This window comes from Aspergillus affinis (assembly GCF_023601865.1).
Source record: "Aspergillus affinis strain CMG 70 chromosome Unknown NODE_118_length_111057_cov_86_474734, whole genome shotgun sequence".
In the NCBI taxonomy this organism is placed as follows: Eukaryota; Fungi; Ascomycota; class Eurotiomycetes; order Eurotiales; family Aspergillaceae; genus Aspergillus; species Aspergillus affinis.
The window spans coordinates 1-27,783 of record NW_026515899.1 but is presented as its reverse complement, the minus strand read 5'-3'; the positions used below and the strand labels follow the sequence as shown (position 1 = coordinate 27,783).

Below are 27,783 nucleotides of genomic sequence, written 5' to 3'. Positions count from 1 at the left end.
TTGTTTTATCCCATGCTGCAACAACCAAGTGCCAAGAATGATCAGCTTGCAAGGATTTGCACAAACAAGACCCCTCTGATATATTGCTAGAAGGGATATTGCGTGAAATTAATGAATGCAAATTTACAACACGCCTTCATAATTATGTAGTGTAATCATGTGATACTTTAGCAGCATCATGTGGACCACACGCGGGCCAAGTTCATGCAGGTATTTACAAAATCTCCTCAAGACTGCAAAGTCGCTTCCAAAAAGCAAATCCATTCATCTGTACGCCCATGATAGGGATAAAAGGAAGTAAGCAGTTGGAATAAAAAGAAAGAGTGATGCTACTATAATGATCTTGCGAAGAAATCCAGCACAAGTTTTGACATCACCTGCATGAGATGGTAGCTCTCCAAATCGAACCAAAAGACACTTCAACCATTCTTGTACATCATCAGGACTCGTACTGGGAGATGAAGAGTTGATGGGGTAGGGCGGATATAACACTTCAAGGAAGCTGTGACTCCGACAGGCCCGTAGTTTAGCACTGTGAGGATACCGGGCCATACATGTCGAGCACAACTCCACCTCTGGGCACGTTTTACAAATAAAGCGCGATTTTGAACTCCAGAAGCGTTGACAGACATGGCAGTATGCAGCAGCTTTTTGAGGGTTATCAGCATTAAGGTGGTACGGCTGTTGTGAAAAGATGAAGGAGGCTTCATCGAATTTTTCGAGAAACATGAGACAACGACCGAGTTGAAATAACTCGAAGTATAACCAGTTATCCGTGCTTTGCAGAAGATTTTTTGCTGATTGCTGTAATGACTGCTGGAGGATTTGCATTTGAGTCTCTTTTGGTGTAATAGTCACGGCGGGCCAAAATTTCTTCAATTCTTGAATGAATACTGGGTCATTGGAAGCCCAGTCCAGCGGATTTCGACCATAATTGTCGCTGAGGAGTGGTGGCGCAGTCGGCTCTGATAAGAAAGGAATGAGGTCTAGATGACCATATGTGACCGCAAGATGGAGAGGTGTTCTCCCGAAGAAGTCTGTTATTTGAAGACAGGCTAAAGAAGTCACGGACATATGAAAGTTATGATTACTGCTTCGGTCAGCAGCAGTGTGCGTGACTCTCTGCCTGTCAGATTCAAAATGGAGAAGAAGACGTTTGGCAGTTTCGGGGTATCCATTTCTGATGGCCGCATGGACAGAGCTTCCGTACTTGCCGCCTTTAGCATTGACATCTGCTTTCGCGTCTAGCAGCATTTGGACTACCTCTTTTGACTCTTGACAGGAGGCTGCCTGGAGCGCATTGCTATATTGTCCACCTTGTGCGTTCACATCAGCGCCCGCATCGAGCAGTATTTGGACTACCTCTTTTAGCTCTCGATAGGAGGCTGTCTGGAGCGCGTTACCATACAGTCCACTTTTCGCGTTGACATTAGCACCCGCGTCGAGCAGCATTTGGACAACCTCTTTTGACCCTCGATCGGAGGCTGCCTGAAGCGCGCTGCCATACTTTCCACCTTGCGCGTTAACATCAGCACCAGCATCAAGGAGCATTTGGACTATCCCTTTTGACTTTCGAAAGGAGGCTGCCTGGAGCGCGTTACCATACTCTCCACCTTGCGCGTTAACATCAGCACCCGCATCGAGCAGCATTTGGACTACCTCATTTGACTGTTGATAGGGGACCCGGATCACGTTTTCTTGAACAGCTGCCTGAAGTGCATTACCATACACTCCACCTTGCGTGTTGACATCAGCACCCGAATCGAGCAGCATTTGGACAACCTCTTTTGACTCTCGATCGGAGGCTGCCTGGAGCGCGCTGCCATACTTTCCATCTTGCGCGTTAACATCAGCACCAGCATCAAGGAGAATTCGGACTATCCCTTTTGACTTTCGAAAGGAGGCTGCCTGGAGCGCGTTACCATACCATCCACCTTGCGTGTTGACATCAGCACCAGCATCGAGCAGCATTTGGACTACCTCTTTTGACCCTCGATCGGAGGCTGCCTGGAGCGCGCTGCCATACTTTCCACCTTGCGCGTTGACATCAGCACCGGCATCGAGCAGCATTTGGACTACCTCTTTGGACCCTTGATAGGAGGCTGCCTGGAGCGCATGGCCATATCGTCCACCTTGCGCGTTAACATCAGCACCAGCATCAAGGAGAATTTGGACTATCCCTTTTGACTTTCGAAAGGAGGCTGCCTGGAGCGCGCTACTATACCATCCACCTTGCGTGTTGACATCAGCACCAGCATCGAGCAGCATCTGGACCACCTCTTTTGACTTTCGAAAGGAGGCTGCCTGGAGCGCGCTGCCATACCATCCACCTTGCGTGTTGACATCAGTACCCGAATCGAGCAGCATTTGAACTACCTCTTTTGACCCTCGATCGGAGGCTGCCTGAAGCGCGTTACCATATTTTCCACCTTGCGCGTTAACATCAACACCCGCATCGAGCAGCATCTGGACGACCTCTGCTGATCCCTTTCTAGCTGCCGTCTGCAGTGCATTGCCATCAATGTTCGCCCCTTCGTGAAGCAAAAATTCTATAAACAGCCTTTGGCCATGTGCTACAGCGGCGGTAAGGGCAGTGCTTTGATTATTGTTCGTCACATTCAAGTCAGCTCCTTTGCCTATCAACATCCTACCAATGTCAGAATGTCCACATCGTGCCGCATAATGGAGCGCAGTATTTCCCCTCTCATCTGCTGTCCTTGGTGATATGTTTGTCGATAGCAGGGCTCTGACAATTGACGTCAGGTTGCTCTGGCAAGAAATATGTAATAACGTCGTCAGTAGCGCTGGCGCCTCGACTAACCCTCTATGTAGCGACCGGTAGCTTGTAATCCATTTCAGAAGGATCTTTTCAAGCCAGCATATTTCTTGTTCAATGTCTTCAAACCGATATGCTCGGGCTTTTTTAGCATGAATAAAAAGATTGATCGTTGCATAATCAAGAAATGGACACAGTGCCCGATGTCCGCTGTCTGTCTCACTTTGAATTGTTGGTATATTTTCTGTTGTCAAGTAGTGTAGACAAGCGCGATAAAGAACGCCCTGAATTGATTCTAATGTGAAGTCATTGTTTTGCGTTTCTCTCGTTTTCCTTGCGGGCGGCTCCCCTTGTTGATTCTGAATATTAGCCAACATGCGCAAGCCTTCAGCTAGAAGAAAATCATTCACTGATTGATGGATAACTTGGACATTTTGACGGCTCCCATTGCTGACTACCTCAATCAATCCTCCGGACATCGCGTTCACTCGCCGCTTCATAAATCCGTCATCAGATATGAAGTCAGGGGACTTATGGCATGGAATGTGGCCGAGGGTGGTGCATGCATCCTTCGCGGCCATGGCATATCGCAACTCTGTTACCGATAGCGGTCTCTCTGCTAGACAGACCCATTGAAATAAGGCAAATGCCCTAGTCCGATACTCATGTGGAATCACACTGTGCAGAATATATTCGTAGATATCTCCGAGTTCATGAGGGACTCTGCGTATGAATTGCTGGACATTCGCGACTGATTCTCCGTCATGGAATTTCATTTTGATGAGAGGTACAATCAGCCGAACCCATTGAAAAATCCCATTTGCAGATTTAATTAGCTCCATTTTCAAGTTGTCCCAGGACTGGTGATCCAGGATCTTTTCGATTAAAAGCGAGCCTAAGGGCAGCGAATTATGTATGAATGTCGAGATGTCATCGTGATTGTGATTTTCCACGCAGATTTCGGTCCCTGATTCACTGATCAAGACAGGATAGTGCCGGCAAGAAATACAGATCTTTCCTGAAGCTCCATTCATTGCGACAGAGTCATTTACCCGGTTGAAATATTCCACGAGCTCTGATGCAGATTTTGCGCCAGCCTCATCCAAAGCATCCACAAAAATCGTAAGAGGTTTGTGCTTGGCAGATGCGACAATTTGTTCTTGTAGAATGATCTCAAGCTCCGGTTGCCGCCATTCCCAGCCGTTCTTTGCCCGTCCAAACTCTGCACATTTGGCCTCATATGTAGTGCGTAATCTTGCACGCGTATCCGCATCTTGACGGCATAACTGGTTCAACAAGGATCGGAACATTCCCAGCGGTGTACGCTGTAGCTCCGTCCCTCGTGCGCTGAAAAAAAATTCTAACACAGGATTCCCGGGCAGGATGCGACCCTTGATCTCCTGGTGCATAAACGCCATTAACGTTGATTTTCCAGAACCTGGTTTCCCTTTGACCCATAAAAGACCATGGGACCTGTCCATCCAATCCCTGTACTCCTCCAACTTCAGGATCCAAGTGCAAGTGTCTGTATGGGGCCTCTTCACGTTGCCACGTCTTTCATCTATCCCTGGAAAAGCGAGCGAATCGAGGACTTTTATCTCAGAATAAACATTAGCATCTGAGGAATTATACTGCAGCTTCGAGGTGGCCAAAAACTTACCATCTAAGTCAGTGGGCGAATCATCACTTTGGGTTGGATCATGGCAATAATAGTAGAATGTTTGGTGGACACCCTGGTTTGAAACACTGCCCTTGTTATTGAAGGTCGTCAGGTTGTCGTGCGAGCCTCTTTTCTCTCTATCCATAACTCCAATGTTATCGCCATACGCGGCGCTGGCTCTCTCGTCCTGGCAGGGGCTTTCTGGGGCGTTATGTAGACTTATGGTGGCCGGAGTCAGATCTTAAATCTTGCTTGTACGAAAATTCGGTCGACACAATCAACACTGCAAAAAGGCATGTGTTCAACCTGTGGAAGCTGTAGTGACAGCGTTCTAGCAGAGCGAACTCGTAAGATGCGAGCTCAGCTTCTCACTTGCCAAGAATTAATGCACGCGAGGCTGAGGGTTTATCCAATCATCAACCTATGTAGATGCTGCAAGCGATACTACCCCTCATCTACAATATGCCGCTCGCGAGTAGAGCGGCTAGTTGGCCCAGTGTCACCCGACCACACAGGACTTACAAGAGCCTTGCACGTTCAAACTAGTTTCTGGGTGGGACATAGGTAGTCCCAGGCTGTTATGGAAGACAGGGCACTTTGCAAGATAGTTACTGCGGCTGCAGTTGACGACGATGGGACTACATCGGATGGCCCCGTCAGCTGAGGCACGCTCCGCATGAAACAAACCCCTCTGTCCCTGCAGCGAATGGGTATTCGCATGAGTACGAATCCGTGGCGCATTTCCCACTTTAATTTACTGTGGTATGAGATTGTGCCCTACCAGGCTGCCAACACATAATTTTATGGACCAAGATGTGACAACGAATATTTGGCCTGCAGCGAGCGACCTTTGCTTATCCATTATGGAATGCAACATTCCCGTGAAAAGTCTGGTGAACCCCCTGATTCCCAACTTGGGCGTGATTATTAAATATAACCCCCTCACCCTGTTTCCAGCTTGTCAGTGATAGATCGGGAGAAGATCTCTAGGTGACTTACCGGATTATTCGCAGCATCGGTCTCAGGTTGATGTTCGGCCATGCGAGTCGGGCCGGGATGTGTGCTGCTTTGACCGGCCACTCGCCACTCCTGTAGCAGGGCCTTCGCACACGAAGCTGCGGTGACGGACGCGTACTTCTGCCATTTCTTATTTTTATGACTGTCGGCATAATCACAGACACCTTTCACGATGATAGTAGGGAGGTTATCCCACACACCAGCCCCTTCCATCTCAAAACCCAGTACCTCCTCCTGTTTCGCAATCCGATCCCGATCGGGCGCAGACTTTATGACTTGGTCGCTCGAAGCGATACGACCGAAATGGATTGCCGGAAGATTATCAGTTCGATATTTTCTTTGAATGAGTTGAGTTTCGTCGCATTTCAGCAGTGCACATGACGTGGTACGCGCGCTGTCACAGGCGACGAGATCTCTCTCGCCCGGTGGAGCACACGTAGAGCAGACCCCGGAGCCTCGATGGATGTGGCCATAGTCTGCTCTATACAGCTTGTCATTCTCTGCTCCTGGACTGGTCCAGCTGCCGAACCCTTCTTTGCCGCAAATCTTAGAGATATTTTTCGAAACATTCTGTTGGAATTTTCGCCGGGCTCTCCATCCTCGAAGCTGATGCAAGAATGCCCGGATTTCAGCATTAGGCCGCGCAAGGTTGTCTTCAAGTGTGTCTTTGCGAATAATTTGATGCGTGTATTGTCGTCCAAAGTCGGTTTGCACCACCCCCGTACTGATAATCACGTCGCCAAGAAATATCTCGTCGGCACCGTAAGGCACACCACCACAAATGCCGACAACCAGCCCAAGGCGAACAAGAGGGAAGCTCGCGCGAAAACTGGCGGTTAAGCTGGCAGAATTAGCTTTTCCCATGCCGGGCATATATGCCAGAACTACATGATGTAGGCCGATTTGGCCAAATGTGTAAGTGTTGAGGTCTCCTGCAACTTTATTGTAGAGTAGCTCATCATCTTCAAAGAAATGATCAAATGTCGCTTCGACTGCATCAGACTCTTCACGTAGTGCACAGATAATTGCAATGCTGAAGACATTTCGATCCACTGGCTGACGTCTCTGCATACTTACGAGACCTGCTGTACAGATTGAGACAAGATGGTAGACTGATAAATCGTGCGTCGGTCTGAACGTGTACAAGATGAAATAGATGGCCGCGGGCAGCCTGACGGCCAGCGGTGTACATAAGCAAGATGTGATTGACACGAAAAACCTTCAGCTGACAAGGAGTCCGATATCTGGGGCTTTGAAACCCTCATGCAGGGAATGGTAGCTACGCCCGGTTATCTGGGTGTCCACTCAGGGGGACATTACACCGTTGGTGGAGATCCTGATGGAGTAAGTGCCTCCCCATTCATATTTTATTGTGTCTTTTCACGCGGTCCAGAGCTTCCCAGCTAAATTTATCACCAATCCAGGACAGGACTTCTTTACCTCCCTCGGCGATCCAGCATTCTTCCTCCACCATGCCGCTATTGATCGGCTTTTCTGGACTTGGCAGAACCAGGACCCGGCTAAGCGCACATACCAGGTTATCGGACCTACTGGGTTCTTGACTCCAGATGGCGCATCTATTAATGCTACTTTGGATGACATCGTGGATATGGGGGGCTTTCTAGCGCCGCCGAAGACTCTCAGGCAACTTTCGGGTACTATGGGGGGGCCGTTCTGTTATGTTTACACCTAGGCTCAAAGGACCTGGAGCCGGTGTACTGCAGCATTGGCTACAGCAGGATGGACTTGGTGACTTAACTTAGGATGAGCGGGTGATAATCTAGCTAAGTATTATGTTTCACTGTGGAGTGAAAGACTCGGCTCTTGGTTAAGTAAAGCTGATGTTGTACGCTCCGAATTGGCATATTCGGGTAATCAGTTGGAGACAACATAAGGCTACAAATATATAAGCTCTAACATGGCTGATATTTTTCACTTGCATCAAGAGGACACTGTTCTCTGGCGATTGAATTCACCTCATAACAATATCTCAAGCATCCTTTTGCGCCGATATGGTCGTCTTTGCGACCTATTAGGTTTTATCACATTAGCGCCTATCGAGTAACTCCACTCTCGGAACCTTGTTACCTTATTGTTCTCTTCATCATCTGATCCCTCTTGCTGAGACCAAACTTCATACTCTCCGACCGAATTATCTTCTCTTTGCTTTGAAGCGTTTAGTCGTCGTTCCCGGACTGCCAGAAGTTGTATGACTACAATCAAAATAAGGGCAGCGATAACAAACGCAAATGTCGCAGGAAAGCCCTTGCCTAGACAATAAACGATGCTTAGCGCGTCCTAGAGAAGCCGATCGAAGTGAAGATAGACTTACGGAATGATGGCGCCTCGGTTTGCGGAATCAAAAACAATTGGCAGCCATGCAGCAACCTGAAAAGCACAAGCGAGAGTTAATCCATGTCGCAGGAAAACGTGCATGGTAAAGGTTAGCTTACCGCATACTGGAATCCATTCATGCTGCTGACTACAAGTGCTCTTTCTTCGTTATCATCGGCGCAGACTTCGTTGGCCCAAGTGTAACTGTGTGAGATTTGGTCAGTTCTGTAAAGTCCAGGACACTGTGTCAAGAAACAATTTATGCGACTTACAATATGGCTGTCATGAGCTGGACACCATCTGTCAGGAAAGCAAACTCCTTCAATTTTATACTAGCTGGCCACACAGCCAGGATGCCGTTTGGAATCAGGCCGTAGGTCTTCTGGCCGGTTAGAGGCTAAGGCTGTCAAGATGGGAGCTGTTGGAAGGTTCTTACCAAAGGTAAAATCACCAGCGCAAATCTGTTTCCGGTAAAATCCGCCAGAAATCCCCACTAGGCCAGTGAGTCAATGGACATGCAATTGCAGACGAGCAGCAGAATGGACGCTCATACCAAAACAACGCAAAACCAGAAATCAGATTAGTCCCGGTAGGAATGATATTCCTCTCTGAGACCGAGAAGTTCTCGGATTTAAGCCAAATGGCAAAGTAACTGCTTGCTGCGCAGGACGATCCATACAACACGTAACCCAGTGTGAAGGCATACAAACCTAGAACCAGTATATCAGGCTTTCATTCGGTATTCTCAGTTGACAGAACACATACGCCATTTCTTCGCAACTCGCAGGAAAGTAGCCCATGACAACTTAGCTGGAGGTGCCTTCCCGGATCTCGCAACACGATCGATACACATTTGGACCTCCTGGCTGGTGAGATACCAGGCTTTCGTGTTATGCGGAACATCTGGAAAACAGAGGAGTGCGATCGCACCAACAGGGATGGTCATGCACTGCGACCATGATCAGTAAGAGACATAGACCGAGATAGTGGTGTCTAATACGCACCCCGCAGACAAAGTAAAGCTATCGCCATCCTTCAAGACCGTGGTTACCATTAAGATTCTTGAAAACGGCTGCTTGCTGTGGTTTTCAGACTTGTTAGAAGAGGAGTCATCAGAGCTAGCATAGGTGAGACTCACCAGATAGCCACTGAATGCGGCGCCTAACGGAGCCGTCATGTGGAGAATAGCGATGCGCTTCGCTAGATATTTGTTAGACCAGTGTCTAAGATCCTCTAACAAACTCCTTACCCAGCTCAGTCTTGGTGTACCTATGCCTCATTAGCCTTCGTTTCTATCCAGGACCAATGGGACAACTAACCATGACCCCAACACGAAGAGCATGCAAGGAAAGAACGAACTCTCGAACAAACCGACAAGGAATCGGAACGCATATAACTCCCCAATGTTGTGCATACCGGCTTGTGCTATGGTGAAGACGCCCCAGCCAATTTCTATCGCGGCAAGCCAGTACCGTGGCCGCACTTTCTGAATGATCAGTGTCGAGGGGATTTGCATGATCGCATAGGCGACCGTGTAGCATGTTGTCTGCGTCGTAAGGGTTAGTTCTGTATTGTATAGACTATGTAGAGCTCTGTAAGTCTTACTCATAGGTGTATTCATTCCCGTACATAGCAAGGTCCTCTTGCATCCCGCTGAAAAATCAACTTAATTTGTTCCTTATTAGCGTCTAGAGTAAAGGTCGAGTTTTACCTGACATATGCATTTGAAAGATTCGTTTGATTGAGGTATTTCAACTATGCTCGTCATATATATCAGCCTCTGGTCGATTGTTCTTGTCGCAAGGCCACGAGTCACTTACAAAAAATCCTAAACAGCCGGTAGTCAGTAGTGCAATATCCAGCTTTCGCAGTAGCCATCGCTCCTCGGGTGTTTTAAGATGGGAATCTGTATCCCAGATAAATGATCGAAACTGCGCAACCGGTTAGTCTTCTAGTATGAATTGGGCTTCTGGGGAGACAGACCGAGTCCCACGGGTTCTTCCCCATCTTGAACCGAATAGATAAAAAAGGATACAGATATCTCCAGATAAAAAGCAAGAATAGGCTAATACTCAAGAAGCCCTTTGCATTTGTATCTCGCTCAAAAAAAGACATTGTTCCTCCGTCTCCAGAATGATAGACATAATCGACCCCAAACATCTCCCACTATCACGCGTGAGTGGTGTCATATCACGAAACACAGCACCTCCTATAAACCCCACATGGAGTAGTGTCCATTGACATTTGCCGATAGCCTTGTTTAGCTCGAAAGGGTCTTATCTCCGAGTCTTAGACTGAGCTAGCCAATGGTCGCCACCGGCACTGCATGCCAGACAGAAAAGTTATCGCACTAGATGCTTCTGGGCGATGCTTCATGCGGGAAAGCTCTACAGCCCAGAATGCCACCATGCTAGGGCCAAGACGATTACCTGTGGGATGGTTGTCTTATCTGCTGGGCAGATTAATCACGTCACCCCGCTAGTTTAAGTCTTTCATGTCCCGTTTCTCGGGATTTGTTGATATCGTGTCAAGGGAGTCCGTGCCCAAGCATCTATGCCAAACAAGTTGGGCGAGTTTACGAGTTTAGGCCCTCGTTAATTTCTAAATTATTCACCGAAGATTAGAACGAGTTTGTGCCCAATTGGTACTTTTCTTGTCCCTCGTCTTTTCGTGCTTCTCTCTCTTTTATTCCTTTTATCTTACATGTGTCTCCCCTTTTCCCTTTTTTTTTTTTTTTTTTTTTTTTTTTTTCTTTCTTTCACCTTGGGTTGCCCCAGAGCATTCTGATTGTAAAGCGTCAACAACATAACAGTATATCCTCGATCATACGCCTGCAACGAAGGACCTGGAGACTTCAGGGGCGCAGCGATTTCAGGTTCCTGCGCAACCCCATACATTTGAGAAGCATCAGGAGGTTCGATTGCTTTAATTGCAAAAGCAGTAGTCAACCCTCTATTCCCAATTTGCAAACCTGACGACCCAAACTTATAAATCCAACCAACTGGCCAACTCCCGTCGATACACTGGCTTGATCGCAAAGTCTCCAGATCAATGGGGTTGGCAACATCGACCGCCTTACTGGCAAGAACTCTCATTGCAAGAGATACGGCATCGCCCTCTTTCCCAATCCTGTCGAAGATTTGCACTCTAAGAGGCTTCCAAGGTCTCTTTTGCGTACCCTTGTCTCGGACAGCCCCCAGAAGTCTAGTCAGGAAATAGAGAAACGCGTCTGGAGAAGGATAGTAACGGGATCCGTCCAGATATGCCCTACCCTCAAGCACATGCAGTACCCAGTTAAAGATAGTTGTAACTTCGCTTTCCCGGCCAAACTTGCAGAAGAGATGAGAACGTTGGCAGAGACTACCGGATCCACCTGTGGTCGTGACAAATCGAAATAAGCCTTCGCCAGGTTACGGAAACCGGCTTGATATTAGATTAAGGACATGGGTCTTACCATAAATATACCATCGGCATTAACAAATGAAAGCATCTCGTCATGACCGACCCAACAAGCTTCTTGTTCACCGGCAGAGTGGTCAAAGCGATAGACGTAGTGTCAAGATCATTTGGGTATGCGTTTTCTGTCTGTATCGGAGCCCCTAGACAAACAGATATTAGAACTTGAATTCTGTATCGCGCGAGGTAATCCTCGATTTCCATACCAATGAAAGAGTTCCAGGTCCTATCCCACGGCTGCAATTCAACAAGCTCACTGCGGTATTCCAAAACACGTCAGCAATGCAATGAGAGTCGCATGGGACACTCTCACCTATTTTGTGTTAGCTCTAGTATCAACAATTGAGAGACATTATCGTAGATGATCTCCCCCGTCATGGTCTCGCTATGCATCCTTTTTGCGTTCCTAGTCAAGTACTCGGTTCCCTTAGCTACGGGTTCTTCCTAAGTGTTTCGCACCTGGCGTTTCAATGCTTCATGAGCCCGAAGTTAAACAAAAGTCGTGGCCGAGGACTCCACTGCGGTGATAGTATGCTTCATGTAATCCATGAATAACACTTTCTATTACGCAGTGTCTCGAAAGTCGTTTGAATCGGACAAGCAGGACAAGCAGGAAGTCGGTAGCAGGAAGTCGGTAGTAAGAATTACGAAGTAGGTAGTCGTATACAAGGATAAAAAGCTTAAATATAACCTATACTTATTATACGTGTGTCTGTGCCTCCGGCCGTTAGTTTCGCATTTCCGCCGGTTGTACACCTCATTCCCCCTCTCCGATCTGTTGCCCATACAACTTGACCAGAATACCCACCATGACAGGCCCAATTATCGTATTGAGTAGTATTGCCCACACCCCGGTGATGAAGCCCTCCTTGCTGACGTAACCTGAATCATTGTAGCCTATCTCATTGATAAGCAGGCCGATTTCACCGCGAGCAACCATAGCGGATCCAAGGAGCAAGGCCGCTTGCCAGGTCGCACCTGATTTTGGATCCGTATCTGTGCCTGTCTGCCTTATCTGATGCAAATGTTCCTTTTCTTCGGATGTTTTGCGTTTCATGTGACCCCAAAGCGGAACCCATATCCCAATAACGAACTAGTCCATATTAACATTCACACAACCATGTTATAGCCAGGGACACATACCTTCGCAAAAGCCATCAGCAGAGTATAGAGAAACCCTCTCCATATTCTTTTCCCCGTCCATAACTGAACAAAAGCCAATAACGAAAAAGTGATTACCCAGCGAGGTAGCGGATAAACCCGATCCGATTATGAAGGTTTCCACGGGTCCTGGGTACAGGTCAGATGATTAAGGTGCAGGAGGGAGAAGGGCCATACCATAACCGTAACCCAAGTACAGCAAGAGATAAGACGGTCCAATGGGAAAGCAAGGGAGTGACGGAGGAATATCAGTGCCAGGAATGATGGCCAGCCATTGATGTTCAGGGGAGGATGGGGGGCCGTTAGAAGGGTGTGGCCGCGGGAACTGACTAAATGATTATTTCATCGCCTTGCTCAACCAATCGATAGCGATCGTAGGTTCTGGTCCAAGTGATTATCCATCTATATCATGAAGTGAATGAGCCCAGCGTGTGCTTCGGGGGTGATTATGAGTCAATTCAACTTCGTGCCATGGATGAGGAATTAAAGGCTTTTCCCAAGGGTTATCTATGCATGTCTGATCTTTGAGATAGCAGCAGCCCAGTCTAAAACTGTAAACAGGGCATCAAGCACGGTAATTAGATTTAAGCCTCTTCTCATTATTCATTCGACAAACCCTAGCGTGTGATGTATATATCTGATACTATTTAGCACTTAATGATACTATGACACCTCGTACTCCTTTACATCTATAAGTGGCCCGAGGCTTGACCTTGTTCAATCGGTACACGACGCGACTGGAGTTTTGTATGCACATCTCTCAAATACCCTCTCACCGGCTTGATCAAGCACCAAGTCAATCCACAAAAAGCTCTTGAGAACAGCCCTAGTATCCGCCCATGTTGTCAGACCAAGTGTGCGCATAGTTTGTACCACCAGCGCTCGCAACCATTCCTGATCCTGTTCTTCAAATATTGATAACCACGTTATAAACAGGGCCCAAAGAATAAGACTGGCCTTTTCGACCGACGGCGGGAACAACTGCTCGAGTAAAATGGTTTTGAGCTTCTCTGCAAGGTAAGACATCTTTTTGCCAACTCCAGGGGTCTTGATCAGGAGAGGCTTCAGAAATGCAAGCATGGATAGCCTCAATAGTTCGTGAAGAGGGTGGGCGCATTGCAAAGAAAGCAGTCGGTATGGTGCCGACCTGCTGAACTGTAAGTAAGATGTGACTACCAGTTTGATTCCGGTGGTCAAGGCTTTGTTGGCGAGTGTGGAAAATTCCCGTATATCGGCCCAAATGTTCAGGAGCTTAAGATCAGGCCATGGATAAACCATTTTCAGCTCTGGAAAAATGGTAGTCAGTCTACCATGAGCGATACGCGGTCCCCAGGAGATATTTTCGACGAAGCGCAGGTTGCTACCAGTGCCAGCGGCGAGATAAATATCTATCCTAGACCGGATAACGATGTTAGCGAGTATAAATTACTACAGCATGTCTACTGTATGCTACACTCACGTTTTAGCTTTGTGTTCTATTGTCTCTCGATCGATGAGTGAGTCCCAGCCCCCGCGCAGTTCGACTATTCTTTGTAGCCCGTCCATATGTTTAGCAGCTGATTCGAGGTCCCCTGCCATAATGCCTGCCAATGACAGAATCCCGACAACAGTCATGGTGGAACTTTTTGTGGCCTCTGCCTTGTCCTGCAGACTTTGCTGGAGATACTGGAGAGTCTTTGCTAGATGGAATCGTGCCAGTGGTCCGTATGAGACCCCCAGCGACATGTCATGAAACGCCTGTGCACTGAAGATGATGGAATGAACCATAGCAGGATTCTGGGAAATATCTGCGAAACAAAACATTCTGTCTGGTTGGCTTTGGTCTGTGACGGTGTCTAAAGCGTGCATTGCTGGTTTGATGGCGGTCAACGCTAGGGACGTCAGTAATCCGGTCGTTCCCAAAAGTAACGAGTGGGCTCGATAGTTACCCTGAAAAAGGAGATTAAGCATGTAAGGCTTCATTTCGGTCATATAGTTGAAAAGAGACAGTTCCGATGCCACCTTCCGAGGTGTTGTAAGCACCCATTCCTTCCCATCTGCAGAAGACCATTGTTCAGATGGCGGAACTGCTGCCGCCGCGCTCGACTTGGCCTCTGTGGCGTGTTTGATCTTACGTGTGTTCTTCCCACGCATGACATGGCTGCGGATCAACTTCCGGGTCTGCCGGTCTGGCTTGTCGAGCGACGTGGTGACGATAAACGGGTGCATCTGTCACGTACCGTATGTGATGGATAGCCTCAAGTCAAACAGGGGCCCCACGAGACCTGGTCTCAATATAAGCCGCGTTTGACGTTTGCCGCCTGAGGAGGGGCGATGCATGCTGACAGACATTGCCAAGCAGATATTGTATTACGTTCTCGGCATGGTTGCTGGCGGGCAGGATCAACCTTTACCCTATTAGGAAAACAATCCAGATGCTTACAACAGAGGATATCAGTAAATTTTAGAGATGTTAGCAGGATGAGAACCGGGTTCAGAGATGACCGTCGCTTTGCACAAGTAAAGCTAGGATATAAATACTCTCGCCACGCACGTCTTGTGCCATTCTGTCAAACTGAGTTTCCTTGTTCTTTCCCATATCCATTACTCTGTGCAGACTTGACACCACAATGCCTTGCAACAGCAGTCCTGCCAACTTCAACCCCGAAACTGACATTCCTTCGCTGGATGGCAGAGTGATTTTTGTTACAGGAGGCACCAATGGTCTAGGCAAACAGTCTGTTCTCGAGTTTGCTCGACACAATCCCCGCGAGATCTGGCTCGCAGCCCGTAACATGGTCCAGGCTAGAACTGTTGCCGACGAGATCGCGCAGACTGTTCCCGGGGCGACTATTCGCATCCTCGAATTAGATCTCACTTCATTTTCATCGGTCGAGAAGGCAGCGAAGACATTCCTATCGGCCTGTGACCGGCTGGACATCCTCATGCTCAACGCCGGCATCATGGCCGTGCCGCCCGGAACAACCAACGAAGGCTACGAGATCCAGTTTGGCACCAACCACATGGGCCATGCGCTTCTGACCAAGCTGTTGTTATCGATCCTCGACAAGACCATCAACACTGTCCCCAGAGCAGACGTCCGCATCGTCTCAGTTTCCTCGAATGGGCACCGTTACTCCCGGCGGGGAGGCTTCCGCTTCGACTCGCTCACCACCACGAGGGATGACTTGGGCGCCTACGAACGATACTATCAAAGCAAGCTGGCGAATGTACTGTGGGTGAAACAAATGGCGGAACTGTATCCGCAGTTGCGGGTTGCGGCTGTTCACCCGGGCGTTGTGCAGACCCACCTGGCGGCTGGAGCGACAGCCTCTCCCATCATGCTACGGGCGTTCGCGAAGGTCGCATACAGGCTATTTAAACCGGTGGAGGAGGGGGTCCGAAACCAGCTTTGGGCCTCTGTTGCACGAGACGTCCATAGTGGAGAGTACTATGAGCCCGTTGGTGTGAGAGGCCGGACCAGTGAAGACGGAAAGGATAGGAAGCTGGCGCAAGAACTGTGGGAATGGACGGAGAGCGAACTGAACAGGTATCTTGCTAGGTCCGTTAAGTGAACGGTAGGCTTTGTCAATGGCTGGTTTCCTGTCTACGACTGGTGTTGTGAGGGTTCATATGCTGTTTTGTTTTCAATAATCTTCGCTGAGGGGAAAACCAGCCAACATCAGGCGCCGATAATTGTAGCGCGATGGAAATCCGAGCCCAGTACTGAATTTGTATATCTGCTTGGGATGTTAAGTGATATGAAGCTTACTATAATTATTACTAATATTATCTAGTTATTATCTCTACTTGCTGGAGACTTTCGTAAAGTTGATATATAGTTGATGAAGAAGATGATGATGATAACAATGATGACTGTAATATAACCGAATATCTGCTCCCTTATGGGACTCCTCCCGGGTAGTTAATATATAGTTATAATATTATTGATACTAGGTGTTGTCAAAAAAGTCTTTCTTAGATCGAAACTCCATCTCTAATTAGTATTTAGTGGAGACGCACCCACTTTACCGCCCGTAACAACTCGCTCAACAGCACTTTTGTCTAACGGAATCTCAAACCCTTAAACCCTTGTTAACGATACACGCTGACTTTTCGGTGTTTCATGTACACGAATCTGGCCACGCGCCACATGCCTCGGGGGCCTGCCTCGGTAGCCTTTCTGACCCAGGTCCGGTGTCCCTGCCGTAGGGCCCTCGCCAGCACTTTTCCTTTGCGGTTTCTGACCTTCGCATAGCGGTCCCAGGCCAGCCCCGTAGTGGGATCGGTAGGGCCCATAGCCATGCAGGTCTCGGTATATGTACGCCTGAATTTATGGGTGATCTTGATCATCTCTCAGCATTCCGGGGTGAAAGACGGGTTCGCCACCTGCTTGGTCGTACCCACGGGGTAGACGTTGCTATTCCTTGATTTACCGTTTCAATAAGGAACTCTATTGCGAGTTCAATGTGCTGCTTATTCTCAAGTGGAAAGGCCTTACTGTATAGGTTCAGGTCTACAAAAGCCTGTAGATCTTTCACTTTGCACGTTTTCTAGTTGCGGCGCCGCTGCGCCTCCGGGGTCTTGATTTGGATGTCGATAAGGGTCCGTATAGGTAGGTAATCGGAATCTACATGGATCTTTTCAGTGACCTCACAGGCAACGAACCTAGGGGTCAGGTCCTGCGAGCCGAGGACCTGGCCTAAGGTGCCTGTGCCAACCTCGGCAGGTCGATTATATATATTGAAGACGCGAAGACGCTTGCCATCGGCATCGGTCAGATCAAGCTCTTGAATGTCCCTCGAATGGGTTGTGTGTTTCTAGGTGTTAGAATCGATTTGCCGCGAAATAAAGAGGCACATGCGTGCCCGCTCATCCCCTATATCCGTCTGTGTCGGGTATATAAGCTGGTATATTGCTTTAGCTGGATAATACGTTGAATCCTGAAAGGGGTTATCCTACGGTTCTTGTACGAAGATGATATCAGCCTCCAGGACCGCAGGGTCCCGGAGGAACTGGGCCATCACCCAGTCCTCTGATCGATTTACATTGTATTGAAGCACTTGTAGGGGCCTATTCATGGCGACGGTCCCTGGTACGTTTCCTTGATACTGAGCGGGCAGACGTGTTGTCCTCGGCCAGGACTATCGTGGTCGAATGCCCTGAGGGGGTAGGTGCAGGGATAAGAGGTGCCTCCAGCAATTTCGGGAGGGCAGTCACTGCACTATCACTAGTAATATCGCCAGTCGATACTGATCGTTCTCGGTAGGCTGGCTGCTTGCTTCAGGTCCTCTTCGCTGGAAGGATGTCCCCTGTAGCAGGCGAACTGGCAAGGCAAACGGCTTCTTGCGCTACATGGTGTCTAGCGCTCTGCCTCGTTATCTCCGAGGTGACGCTGCGGGGGCGCCTCTTGCTCAGAGTGCGACCCCTGGGGGCAGGGGTCACAGGTGCGGGCGTCTCCGGTTCGCTGATCATGTCGATTTGCTGGGCAATCGACGGTTCTGACTCGGACGGGATAGGGTCTACGTCCATTTCCGGGTTTAGGTCTATCAGGGCCTCTTCTTGCTGCACAGAGACAAGCTCCTGCGAGCTGTATGGCAGTATAGATCCTTCTTGAAACCTTACTGTAGAGCGATTCCGCTCCGTTGGCCGGCTGCGTGACCGGGTCAATCTCTCCCTCCCTCCCTCAGATCCCGCAGCCCGCCCCTCGCTGTTGGGCGGGCCAGAGGTCTCCGTGTCGCTACCCACGGAGGGATGATCCTGTAGATAGGGCGGGATGCGGTACAGGGACTGCCGATCCCGCTCCTGCTCCGCTACGTACCTCGTACAAGCTCTCGATCGGGCGGCGTGCGTTTCGCCGCATCCAGCGCATTTGCGCCCCTGGCCACCGGTGGCGGACCTCTGTACGCAGGACCGGGTCGGCACAGAGGCCGCAGGTTGTTTTATTCGAACAAACGATTCCTATATGTCTATATTGCTGACATTTGAAGTATCGCCGAATCCGCGCGTTCCTATCGTATAGAACAGTCATCCGGCTATCGCTAGCTCAAATACTCCCTTTCATGATTGTCTCGTTTACATGTCTCGGGTCAGAGAATTCGACAATGAGGGCGGAGTATTTCTGGTTCTTGTAATTGGAAGGATGGGTAAGCCAGGCCACGCGCTTGATATCGGGTTTCTGGCTCCAAACCTCCCTGTTCTCGTCGAGTAGCTCGCTGGCTACTCGGTCCTGCGTCGGCGTGGAGGTTCAGTACGCAGGTGAGAAAATTCTGATTTGGTGAGTTTGCCGCCTCGGGAACCCATGAAAGGGCCGGCCACGGGGTTTTCGCCCCAACCATCTCGAACCCCCCTATAGAGATAGAATCATTCGGTAGCGGCTGGAGTTATTGACAAACTGGTCGATTCTTGAGGACGTAGCCATCGTGGTGGTTGAATAATTTCAAAAATTAGATTCGCGCCGAAGTTGTTGTTTTTTCTGCGAGCAATTACCTATATACCTTCTTACATTGTACTCTAGTATAGCCTAGGCCGATTATACCCTTACTACTGGTATGGAATCTTCTTTTACTCATCATAGTTCCACAATAATCTATAACAGCCACGATGTCTCGTGGCCGCAAGTGGGAAAGTTAGTCATGGGGAAATTACTAACACCGCCCAATCGACGAAGTTCATAAGTTTTATTTATCCCACTGCAGTGGGCCCATGAATTCCCGTATGGAGCCCATCATCAGCAGTGAACCTCTTATCTCCTATCTCCATGTAGTCAATAATCAATCACTCATACTAAGTACAGTCATACTCCGTAACCCACCAGGAGGAACTGGAACAGCGCTTAGATGACCTTGGAGACTATTAATTCCTCACAAAAAACACAGGGCAAAAGTCTCCGAACGGATAGTCTCGACGATCCTGGCCAGTCCCACACGCGGTACGCCGATCCCGAGTGGCTTTCAATCATATCCCGGCACTCCCGAGAAAATCAAGAAAATCCCGAACACGGGATGCACACTCACTACTACGTACATATCTAGATCATAAGGGCTGAGTGCTGAGTTCTCGCTATCGTCCTTCTTATGGAGTAAATCATCCTGCGGTTCTGAGTTGTGAGTGTTGGATCACGGATCTGTCTGGGCAAGCAACGTAGGAAGTACTGTACACGTGCGAAGGTGGGTTAATTGACTCGCATATAAAAATAACTATCGGTTGACTTGGTCATTACCTATAGCAGATAACCTATCGATTCAATAGAATATAGGTATATGCTTGGTGGGTAAAAGTGAAGTCCCATTTCTAAACTACAATCTGCCTAGCCATTTATAGTTCCACTTGTTTACACCTATGCATTCCTGATCCATTGGTATGTCATTTGGAATGGTAGGCCAAGTCTAGGCCAAGCAAGGTGCTGTGCGGTATGTGGATCAGGTCAGGATCCTCCACCTCTCTGGTCTGGTTGACAATATTGTTCCAACAATAACACTCAGTCCACTGTAACTAAATATGGAGGGATAAAATAATATATCACAGCTATTTACCACCAAGGTCAAGTTCCAGTAACATTCCAAAGTTCTTATAAACCTGTATTTAATAACCTACTCCAACTTCTCTAAAATTTGCGCCTAATAGAGGGGCATTCGGACGGGGCGGCCCCCACAACGGTAACAACTAGCATCTCCTAACGGCTGAAGCGGCTTCAATGACATGAATATCCGTCCATCGAATGATAGCCCTGTGGACCTGGATTGGAATAGGGGTGGTGGTGAGGTGCAAATCCTTAAATATCACCTAACCCCCCCCCCCCCGCCGGTTTGAGGGCCAAACGTACCCTTATTTTCACACCAAAAAGCCAGTCACGAAGAAACGCTCCCCTAAAAAAAATTTACCAAGATGTCCGGCGTTGAGAACCAAACCATCCTGATTACCGGAGCCTCCGGGTTCGTGGCCACGCACGTTGTCCGCTCCTTTTTGCAGCGTGGCTATCAGGTCCGGGGAACCGTCCGCTCCGAGCAAACCGCCAACAACGTGCGCGCGATCTTTCCTCAGTATACCGAGAAATTGTCCTTCGCGATCGTCAAGGACATTGCTGAGCCTAGTGCCTTCGATGAGGCCGTGAAGGGCGTTCAAGGCGTGAGTTATCCCCCCACCTGAACTAAAACACTCTAACGGCCCGTGAAACTCACCAACGACCCAGATCATCCACACGGCCTCCCCCTTCCAATTCGCCATCGAGGACCAAGAGCGAGACCTTCTCCGCCCAGCCATCCGCGGCACCAGCGAGCTCCTCGAAGCGGTCCAGCGCCACGCCCCCGAGGTCCGCCGCATCGTCATCACCTCCTCCTTCGCTGCCATGATCAATCTCGCCAAGGGCGCGTGGCCCGAACACACCTACACCGAGGCGGACTGGAACCCTGTGACCTACGAGCAGGCCAAGACGGCCGACGGGGCCACGGCATACTGCGCATCCAAGGTGCTCGCCGAGAAGGCGGCGTGGGACTTCCTCGAGCGCGAGAAGCCCGCTTTCTCCGTCGCCACTATCTGCCCGCCCATGGTCTACGGGCCCGTTGAGCACCACGTCGCCAGCATGGACCGTCTCAACGAGAGCGCGGCCGACGTGTACCGCTTCATGAATGGCAGCACGACTGAGATCCCTCCCACTGGGTTCCCGACTTGGGTGGATGTTCGGGACGTGGCCGACGCGCATCTGCGTGCCTTTGAGTCCGAGGCGGCCGCTAACCAGCGCTTCTTCACTACTGCGGGTAAGTTCTCTTACGAGCAGATGTGCGACATTCTGCGCACGCGTGTGCCGGGAGTGAGTGCGGAGAAGGTTCCGGCTGCGAAGGAGGCGCAATCGGGCGGATATGCTGTTTCGAATGAGAAGGCTAAGACCGTGCTGGGGGTGCAGTTCCGCCCTCTGGAGGAGAGTATCAAGGATACGGCTGAGTCTTTGCTGAAGCTAGAGGCGAAGCTTGCGCAGTAAGAGTGAACAGGTTAATGCTGCGTGGTTGTAAATAGATATGCAAATAGACATAGAACAGCGCGATGATAGAAGATAATAACGCAACTCATCAATCACAGCCTTTTTTAACTTTGAAAAATACTATATTTGATAACTACATTCACCCCTTTGGTCCTTCTCCATGTAGGCTACAGGAACATTGCTTGCTCTTGCTCCTCATGACATGTATAGGAAGCTTGCACGCTCTTTAGGTGATAATTAAAGCATTCCATGAACTCCAAATCGGATGAACGGCAATCCCGAACTCGGTCTCGTTCCTGGCAGTCTAGACCTTCACTCTTTGTTACCACTAAAATTATTCAGTCTAGTCCAGTCGGGACATACCTGCCATTTTTTCGGAGTGTTTATCATGTTTATCCACAAAGACTGGTTTGGTTGGTGGATTCCCGTAATGTCTCCACCGCGGATGCGCCTCTACTTGCCTGCTTACCTGACTCGCGATAGTACATCTTATAAATGGCCTGATAATGCACACAGCACACTGTTCTTAGTAGGTTTCTTATCTAGGCCTTCTCCTCGCTTCCGTCATATCTAAATACTACCAATAATCGCCCAAATAGACGCCACATTGAATGATATTACTGTGTTTCAATAAGTTTTGTGGGGTGTGTTCACTCTATTTTGTTATTTAGCTTGGACTTCTTTAATCTGAGATATCGGCAATTATTTCCCAGCAACATGACGTATCCTGATAGTTGCATTCTATAGCGGAATCCTATTATCTCTGATTTCTTCCTTTGCCGGTCTTTTGATGTCAGAATGCGTTGCGATATACGATATGAGGAGCTTGTTTAAAGGGGCCGAGGCCAGATTGTGCCAGTCACTCATGCCGAACCAAGGCTCGATCTAAATCCCGATGGCATTTTCAATCCGGTGTCCGATTTCGATCAGAAAAAGGTACCGGGTCTATTGCGCGCAATCGACAAGGCGCTTACTACATGGCGTAATCGGGAATCTCGCAGGCAGTTTCCATATCATATCTAGGCAACTTGCACTCTACTTACACTACAATCGAGCCTTCTCCGCAACAGACTTCACCCACTGTTTCAACTCACGCCTGAGAATCTTCCCACTTGGACTCTTCGGGATGCTGTCAACCACATACATTCCCCCCATCCCCCCGGCAACTGCTTATGATTCGCAACCTGGCCATTCAACCACGTCTGGATGCCCTCAACGACCTTGTCAGTCTCCCTGTTCCCATTCCCATTCACGCCGCTTCTCAAGGTAACAAACGCGGTCGGTAACTCCGTCGCCCTCTCCTCCACCCAAGCCCCAATAACAGCAGCATCCACGACATCCGGATGATCAATAAGCTTCCCTTCCAATTCACTAGGAATCACCTGTAATCCTTTGTACTTGACCATCTCCTTAATCCGATCCTGAATCGTAATGTACCCCTCGGCATCAATAACCCCAATATCCCCCGTGCGGAACCACGGCCCCCCATCATCGTCATCATCCACATGGAACACATCCTTCGTCGCCTCGGGGTTATTATAATACCCCGGGGTCACATTCGGTCCTCGACAATCTCGCCTGGGAGATTTGTGCTATTTTTGCCCAGTTCCACATCGATCATGGTCTCCGGATCGACGAAGCGAAACTCCATATTCGGCACGATACAGCCCACCCCGGCGCCCCGCTTATCCAAGCGATTATTCGGGATCCCAGTTGCTATAGGGGATGTCTCCGTCAGACCCCACGACTGCGTACAGAAGACGTTTGTCCCCAAAAGTGCCTGGAATCGGGCCTCGAGCGCAGACGCGAGTTCGTCAGCGGCGCCGCGGCCGAGAGAATCCGCTTCACGCTCCGGAGATCATACCCTCTGATCCGGTCGTCCTTGACTAGCATTAATGCAATTGGCGGCACCAGCGCGAGTTCCTGCGGCTGGTATTTCTACACGGCAGAGAGATATAGCTCCAGGTCGAAGCGCGGGAGGATCACCACGGGCGTGCCGCCCATTAGACACTGACACACGTACAGATTCAGCCCGTAGATGTGGCTAAAAGGGAGGAAGGCGATTGCGGTATGTCGGTCTATATGCTGCGCTGGGGAGCCGGAGTCTAGGAGCTGGGCGCGCCATTGCTGGAGGTTCGCGGTGATGTTGCGGTGCGTGGTGATGATGCTTTTTGCGGGGCCCGATGTACCGGAGGAGAAGCAGATGAATATGATGCGGCGATGCGCTTCGTGGGCTGGGGTCGGGCGAAATTCGGTTGCCGGGTGGGTGCTCGCGAGCTGCTGGCAGGTTCGTTGTTCGGTTGGAGGGGATTGGCCGTCGAGGATGATGACTTTCTCGATCGAGGTCCCCTGTGCTGCTGCTTTGGCAGTGGAAAGAAGGGAGGAGTGGGCGATGATGAACCTAGCATGACTGGTCTGGAGCTGCGCGTGCAGTTCAGAGGAGGTCAATGCCGCACTGGTTGGCGCAACAATAGTCTGGCACCCGATGATGGCATGGCAGGCGATGGGGTATTCGATGATATTGGGGCTGCACAGAGCGACCACATCGTCCGGCTGGAGATAGAATTCGTCTTTCAGACCACTGGCCAAGGACTTCGTGCGCTGGAGGACATCGCCGTATGTATACTGCTCTCCAGTAACTGCGTCGATGTACATCGGCCGGGATAGAGGGGTCCTGAATGGATTCGAGAAGATCTTTGAGACTAAGTCTGTGGACTCGATCTCAAGATCGGGGTATGGGGATCGGTATATCCTTTTGGTCATTTTTTCTCTCAACTCTGTTCGCGGCGGGAGCTATTCAGATGGTCGCATTCTTTCCCATATGTAGTTGGGTTGAGGTTTATAAGTACAGCCATTCTTGTATACCAGCTGCCGACTCTATAGCCGGTAGACTAAACTTGCCCTGTGTCTAGGCCTTGGCTCATGTAACCATCCTGGGGTAATGACATGGTCACCAATGGAATTAACAATCCAATGAGTAGCACAGCGAGCTTGCTGGGGAAAGCTAAGATGGATTGGAGCACAGCATCCCCATTTTACTCCCAGCTCGAGGCATTCACGTTTATGAGGATGACAAAATTGGTTGTTCAGATGCGATGAACTTGTCAACCACGCGAGAGGTTGAATTTCTGCTAGAAATTGAGTCAGGTTCGAGGCACTCCTGGGGTTAATAATTAGAACATATCGCAAGCAGTACAAATAACACCTCATAAATAGATCGACAGTTCCTGCAGAAAGATCTATCATCCAACCAGCTATGGATACCCTTGAGTCCAGTTCCAACAAAAGAAGTGATTTCAATAAAACATGAATCCCTGCGCGTCAATTCGTTCTCGTGCCAGTGCCATCACGCAGAGTGATGAAGAGTGATAAAGATTGTCGGGGGGCTCATTGGACTAACGTGATAGGCGAGATCCATGCTCAATAACACCGTATTTACTCGGTTAATCATGATAGGAAGAATCTACGCTGTACGGAGGAGCCGGGGGGACTCGAGGTACAGCAAATCACGAGAGTGGGATTTATATTTGAACGAGAGAGCTGAATAATCACAAAGAAGAAAAGAAACATCCATCCGAGGTTATTGGTTCGATTTGAGACATTTCGGGTGACGACGAAGAGACGAGACGAGACTATCTGATATATCACATTATCAATGGATCTGTATGTCGTCATTTAACGTTGCTTTTGCTGTGTCTTTTTGTTCAGCCCCAGGCTAACTATTAGCATGAATTAAAGCTGACAAACAGGTGTTGAAAGAGATGTCAAATCGATGCTGTATAATATTGGAATGACACGGCCAACAAGCCGGAGTCATATGCAAGATGGCCGTAATGTGTCTGTTGAGTCCAATACAATGTGATTGAAAAAGGCCCGTCTGGATCCCTCATATCAGCTAGTGTATCGTGTACCAGCTCATGGCCTGAACGGCAGCCATAACATTCCGTTGGATTACATTGGACGCGTTCAACTCTAATCCGTCGCCATGAAACTCTATCACGTCCCGATCGAGCTTACCGATATGGAGCTTTGCTTGAGACAGTTTCCATGCCTGAAAGAACCACCCGGAATGAAAGTGGGCGATAGAGCTGTGTTAGTCACGCGGAACGGTCATACACATACTGCTAAAAGCTCATCATGCTAATCTGGGGAGCTTCAGAGCTACTAGCAAATCAGTCTTTACGGCGCTGGGGGCCGGGTCTGAGAGCCAGTCAGTTGGCAGCCCATATCCAACGCGCATGACCAGGGTCGATTAACATGATCCCAGTCCCGTCTAGAATTGCCTAGTGGTTTGTAATAGGTACCAAATCTCGGGTGAATATCGCATAATACCATTCAGCAACGCTCACATAGTATGGCTCGGGCGCGAATAAACATGTGAAGATTCGACGGCCCGCAAACTCAAAGGCTCCAGTCCTGGTCGACTGAGACAAGCTTCCTCGGTAGGTTGACAGCTGGGCAAAGGAGTTGCACTTTCAACTCAAAATATGGTTTGTATGTAGTCCTAGTCCGTACTCCGTACTCCGTGGGACGACGTACACCGTTGAACCAGGAAAATACGTCAGCCAAAACTGCGCTCGGGGATCGCACGGGAGCCACATGCGACCAACAGTTTTGCCGAGAATGAGTTGGTGGAGCTGGGCGATGTCCATCCATGACGAAAGCAGTTTGTACAAAGTACTGTGATGCCGGGCTAGAAAAAAGGGGCAGCACAGCAAAACCAATTGTGAGTTCAGTCGCTGACTGGAGTAGTAGTGCTTGAGAACAGCAATACTGCACTCTGCTCTCGAGTCTCGGCACATCGAGCCGTAAAATCGCCGTCCGACTGCCGAAATGACATGCACGCAATGCGGAGCCACCAGAGGCTAACAATGACTATCATTCTCCTATCTCCACGATGATGACCACGGGTTGGTGGTTCAGTGGTTCAGTGGTTCAGCCTGCCATGGGCAATTGCGGACCTTATTTTCCACGCGTTGAGTGGAGCCCGACCGAGTACGGAGGAGTTTCGGATTGACTACGACGCCTAGTCTCACCCTAACCAGGCGACAATCCACCGCGCCGGAGAATAAATCGCTCGATTGGAGCGTCATCGCTTGACTCCGTAGATCGGCCGATATGAAACTCGGTTTTCTGCACTCTTCACGAAATCCCGGAGGATTCCAGAAAAGCCGTTGACAATCAATCATTATGAATCACGGCTTTAACATTCCTCACCTCCCCCCTTTTCTCGAGACCCGTGCGCAGTTGGCATTATCAATTCCTGAGTCCTAACTGCCGCAGGATCTGTGAAGCGAACTAGCCTATCATGTTCTCGTTTTCCTACCTCTGGCAGAAACTATTTGCCGTGCTTATCAGAGCTCTCTTTCGGCGGCGGATGTTGATCAATTCTAATGACGTCTTTCAAATCCAGTCTCGCGACGCCGAGAGAACGATCAAAGCGCACGTCTATAGATCGACATCAGCGCCAACGCCGTCGCCTGTACTCCTCAATTTCCATGGGTCCGGTTTTATTCTTCCGCAGCACGGTAGCGACGATGAATTCTGTTGCCAAGTGAGTCGCGAAACGCCGTACACGGTGCTCGACATCCAGTACCGGCTGGCGCCCGAGAATCCGTTCCCCGCGGCAGTCAATGACGTCGAGGACGTTGTCAACTGGGTGCTGCAGCGACCGGGGGAATTTGATCTATCTCGAGTCGCCATCTCTGGGTTTAGCGCGGGTGGAAACCTGGCACTGGGGGCATCGTCGACTCTTTTCCCGCGAGATACGTTCCGATCCGTTCTCGCCTTCTATCCTGTCCTGGACTTGTACACTGAGCCGTCCCAGAAGACGTTTCCGGACGCTGAAGGGAAACCGATCCCCCCCTTTGCGGCTCGACTATTCAACAGCTGCTACATCCCCTCCTCGGTGGATGCCAGGGATCCGCGCCTTTCACCGTCCTACGCGCAGCCAGAGCGGTTCCCGGATCGCGTCCTAGTCATCACGGCGGGCGGCGACAGTCTAGCGGGAGAAGCCGAAGAGTTGGCGGCCAAAATAGAAAAAGAATCCGGTCGCCATGTGGTGTGTCAAAGGATGCGAGGGTGTAACCACGGTTGGGATAAGAGGGCGGCGCCGGGGACCGCCCAAGGGGAAGCCAAAGAGAAGGCGTATGCTTTAGCCATTAGCATGTTGGCACGCTAAAATGGCCTTGTTCTTCACCGTTAGAATCGCTTATTTTTTTAGTGTTTAATTTTTTTTTCCACATGAGTTTTCCTTTGTTCTTGGGGCTTCTTTCGTTTTTCCTTTTTGCCTCCTCCTTTCTCCACCACTTCTCCACTCGAGGGAAGTTGCGGTGAATGATGAAATTCGGGGGGGGGGGGGGGGGGGGGGGGGGGGGGGGGGGGGGGGGGGGGGGGGGGGGGGGGGGGGGGGGGGGGGGGGGG

General features: G+C 49.6%; 8 protein-coding genes across 8 annotated transcripts; 4 read left to right on the top strand and 4 right to left on the bottom strand.

The window, feature by feature from the left end:
- Nucleotides 1-419: 419 nt before the first annotated feature.
- KD926_000854 (NACHT nucleoside triphosphatase) lies at nucleotides 420-6,524 on the bottom strand (the record flags this gene model as incomplete). Its single annotated transcript, XM_053104677.1, has 4 exons — nucleotides 420-575; nucleotides 631-4,367; nucleotides 4,437-4,623; nucleotides 5,436-6,524. 4 exons carry the CDS (start codon nucleotides 6,522-6,524, stop codon nucleotides 420-422), a joined length of 5,169 nt encoding a protein of 1,722 aa, XP_052952049.1.
- Nucleotides 6,525-6,716: 192 nt separating this feature from the next.
- On the top strand, nucleotides 6,717-7,146 carry KD926_000853 (Di-copper centre-containing protein; the record flags this gene model as incomplete). The annotated part of the gene is made up of 2 exons (XM_053104676.1): nucleotides 6,717-6,797; nucleotides 6,847-7,146. The coding sequence occupies 2 exons, from the start codon at nucleotides 6,717-6,719 to the stop codon at nucleotides 7,144-7,146; spliced, it is 381 nt and encodes a 126-aa protein (XP_052952048.1).
- A 297-nt stretch (nucleotides 7,147-7,443) lies between these two features.
- KD926_000852 (uncharacterized protein) lies at nucleotides 7,444-14,612 on the bottom strand (the record flags this gene model as incomplete). The annotated part of the gene is made up of 19 exons (XM_053104674.1): nucleotides 7,444-7,482; nucleotides 7,542-7,723; nucleotides 7,786-7,841; nucleotides 7,914-7,991; nucleotides 8,060-8,169; nucleotides 8,224-8,280; nucleotides 8,403-8,497; nucleotides 8,553-8,736; nucleotides 8,839-8,987; nucleotides 9,037-9,056; nucleotides 9,107-9,333; nucleotides 9,608-9,718; nucleotides 10,550-10,991; nucleotides 11,293-11,386; nucleotides 11,450-11,499; nucleotides 11,557-11,687; nucleotides 12,052-12,336; nucleotides 13,173-13,797; nucleotides 13,864-14,612. The coding sequence occupies 19 exons, from the start codon at nucleotides 14,610-14,612 to the stop codon at nucleotides 7,444-7,446; spliced, it is 3,684 nt and encodes a 1,227-aa protein (XP_052952047.1).
- A 401-nt stretch (nucleotides 14,613-15,013) lies between these two features.
- On the top strand, nucleotides 15,014-15,958 carry KD926_000851 (short-chain dehydrogenase/reductase; the record flags this gene model as incomplete). The annotated part of the gene is made up of 1 exon (XM_053104673.1): nucleotides 15,014-15,958. The coding sequence occupies one exon, from the start codon at nucleotides 15,014-15,016 to the stop codon at nucleotides 15,956-15,958; it is 945 nt and encodes a 314-aa protein (XP_052952046.1).
- A 978-nt stretch (nucleotides 15,959-16,936) lies between these two features.
- Nucleotides 16,937-18,255, bottom strand: KD926_000850 (uncharacterized protein; the record flags this gene model as incomplete). Its single annotated transcript, XM_053104672.1, has 4 exons — nucleotides 16,937-17,203; nucleotides 17,496-17,602; nucleotides 17,711-18,143; nucleotides 18,205-18,255. 4 exons carry the CDS (start codon nucleotides 18,253-18,255, stop codon nucleotides 16,937-16,939), a joined length of 858 nt encoding a protein of 285 aa, XP_052952045.1.
- A 2,015-nt stretch (nucleotides 18,256-20,270) lies between these two features.
- On the top strand, nucleotides 20,271-21,360 carry KD926_000849 (SDR family oxidoreductase; the record flags this gene model as incomplete). The annotated part of the gene is made up of 2 exons (XM_053104671.1): nucleotides 20,271-20,510; nucleotides 20,575-21,360. The coding sequence occupies 2 exons, from the start codon at nucleotides 20,271-20,273 to the stop codon at nucleotides 21,358-21,360; spliced, it is 1,026 nt and encodes a 341-aa protein (XP_052952044.1).
- Nucleotides 21,361-22,445: 1,085 nt separating this feature from the next.
- KD926_000848 (uncharacterized protein) lies at nucleotides 22,446-24,015 on the bottom strand (the record flags this gene model as incomplete). The annotated part of the gene is made up of 2 exons (XM_053104670.1): nucleotides 22,446-22,938; nucleotides 23,384-24,015. 2 exons carry the CDS (start codon nucleotides 24,013-24,015, stop codon nucleotides 22,446-22,448), a joined length of 1,125 nt encoding a protein of 374 aa, XP_052952043.1.
- A 2,653-nt stretch (nucleotides 24,016-26,668) lies between these two features.
- KD926_000847 (putative esterase/lipase) lies at nucleotides 26,669-27,541 on the top strand (the record flags this gene model as incomplete). Its single annotated transcript, XM_053104669.1, has 1 exon — nucleotides 26,669-27,541. One exon carries the CDS (start codon nucleotides 26,669-26,671, stop codon nucleotides 27,539-27,541), a length of 873 nt encoding a protein of 290 aa, XP_052952042.1.
- Between the last annotated feature and the right edge of the window lie 242 nt (nucleotides 27,542-27,783).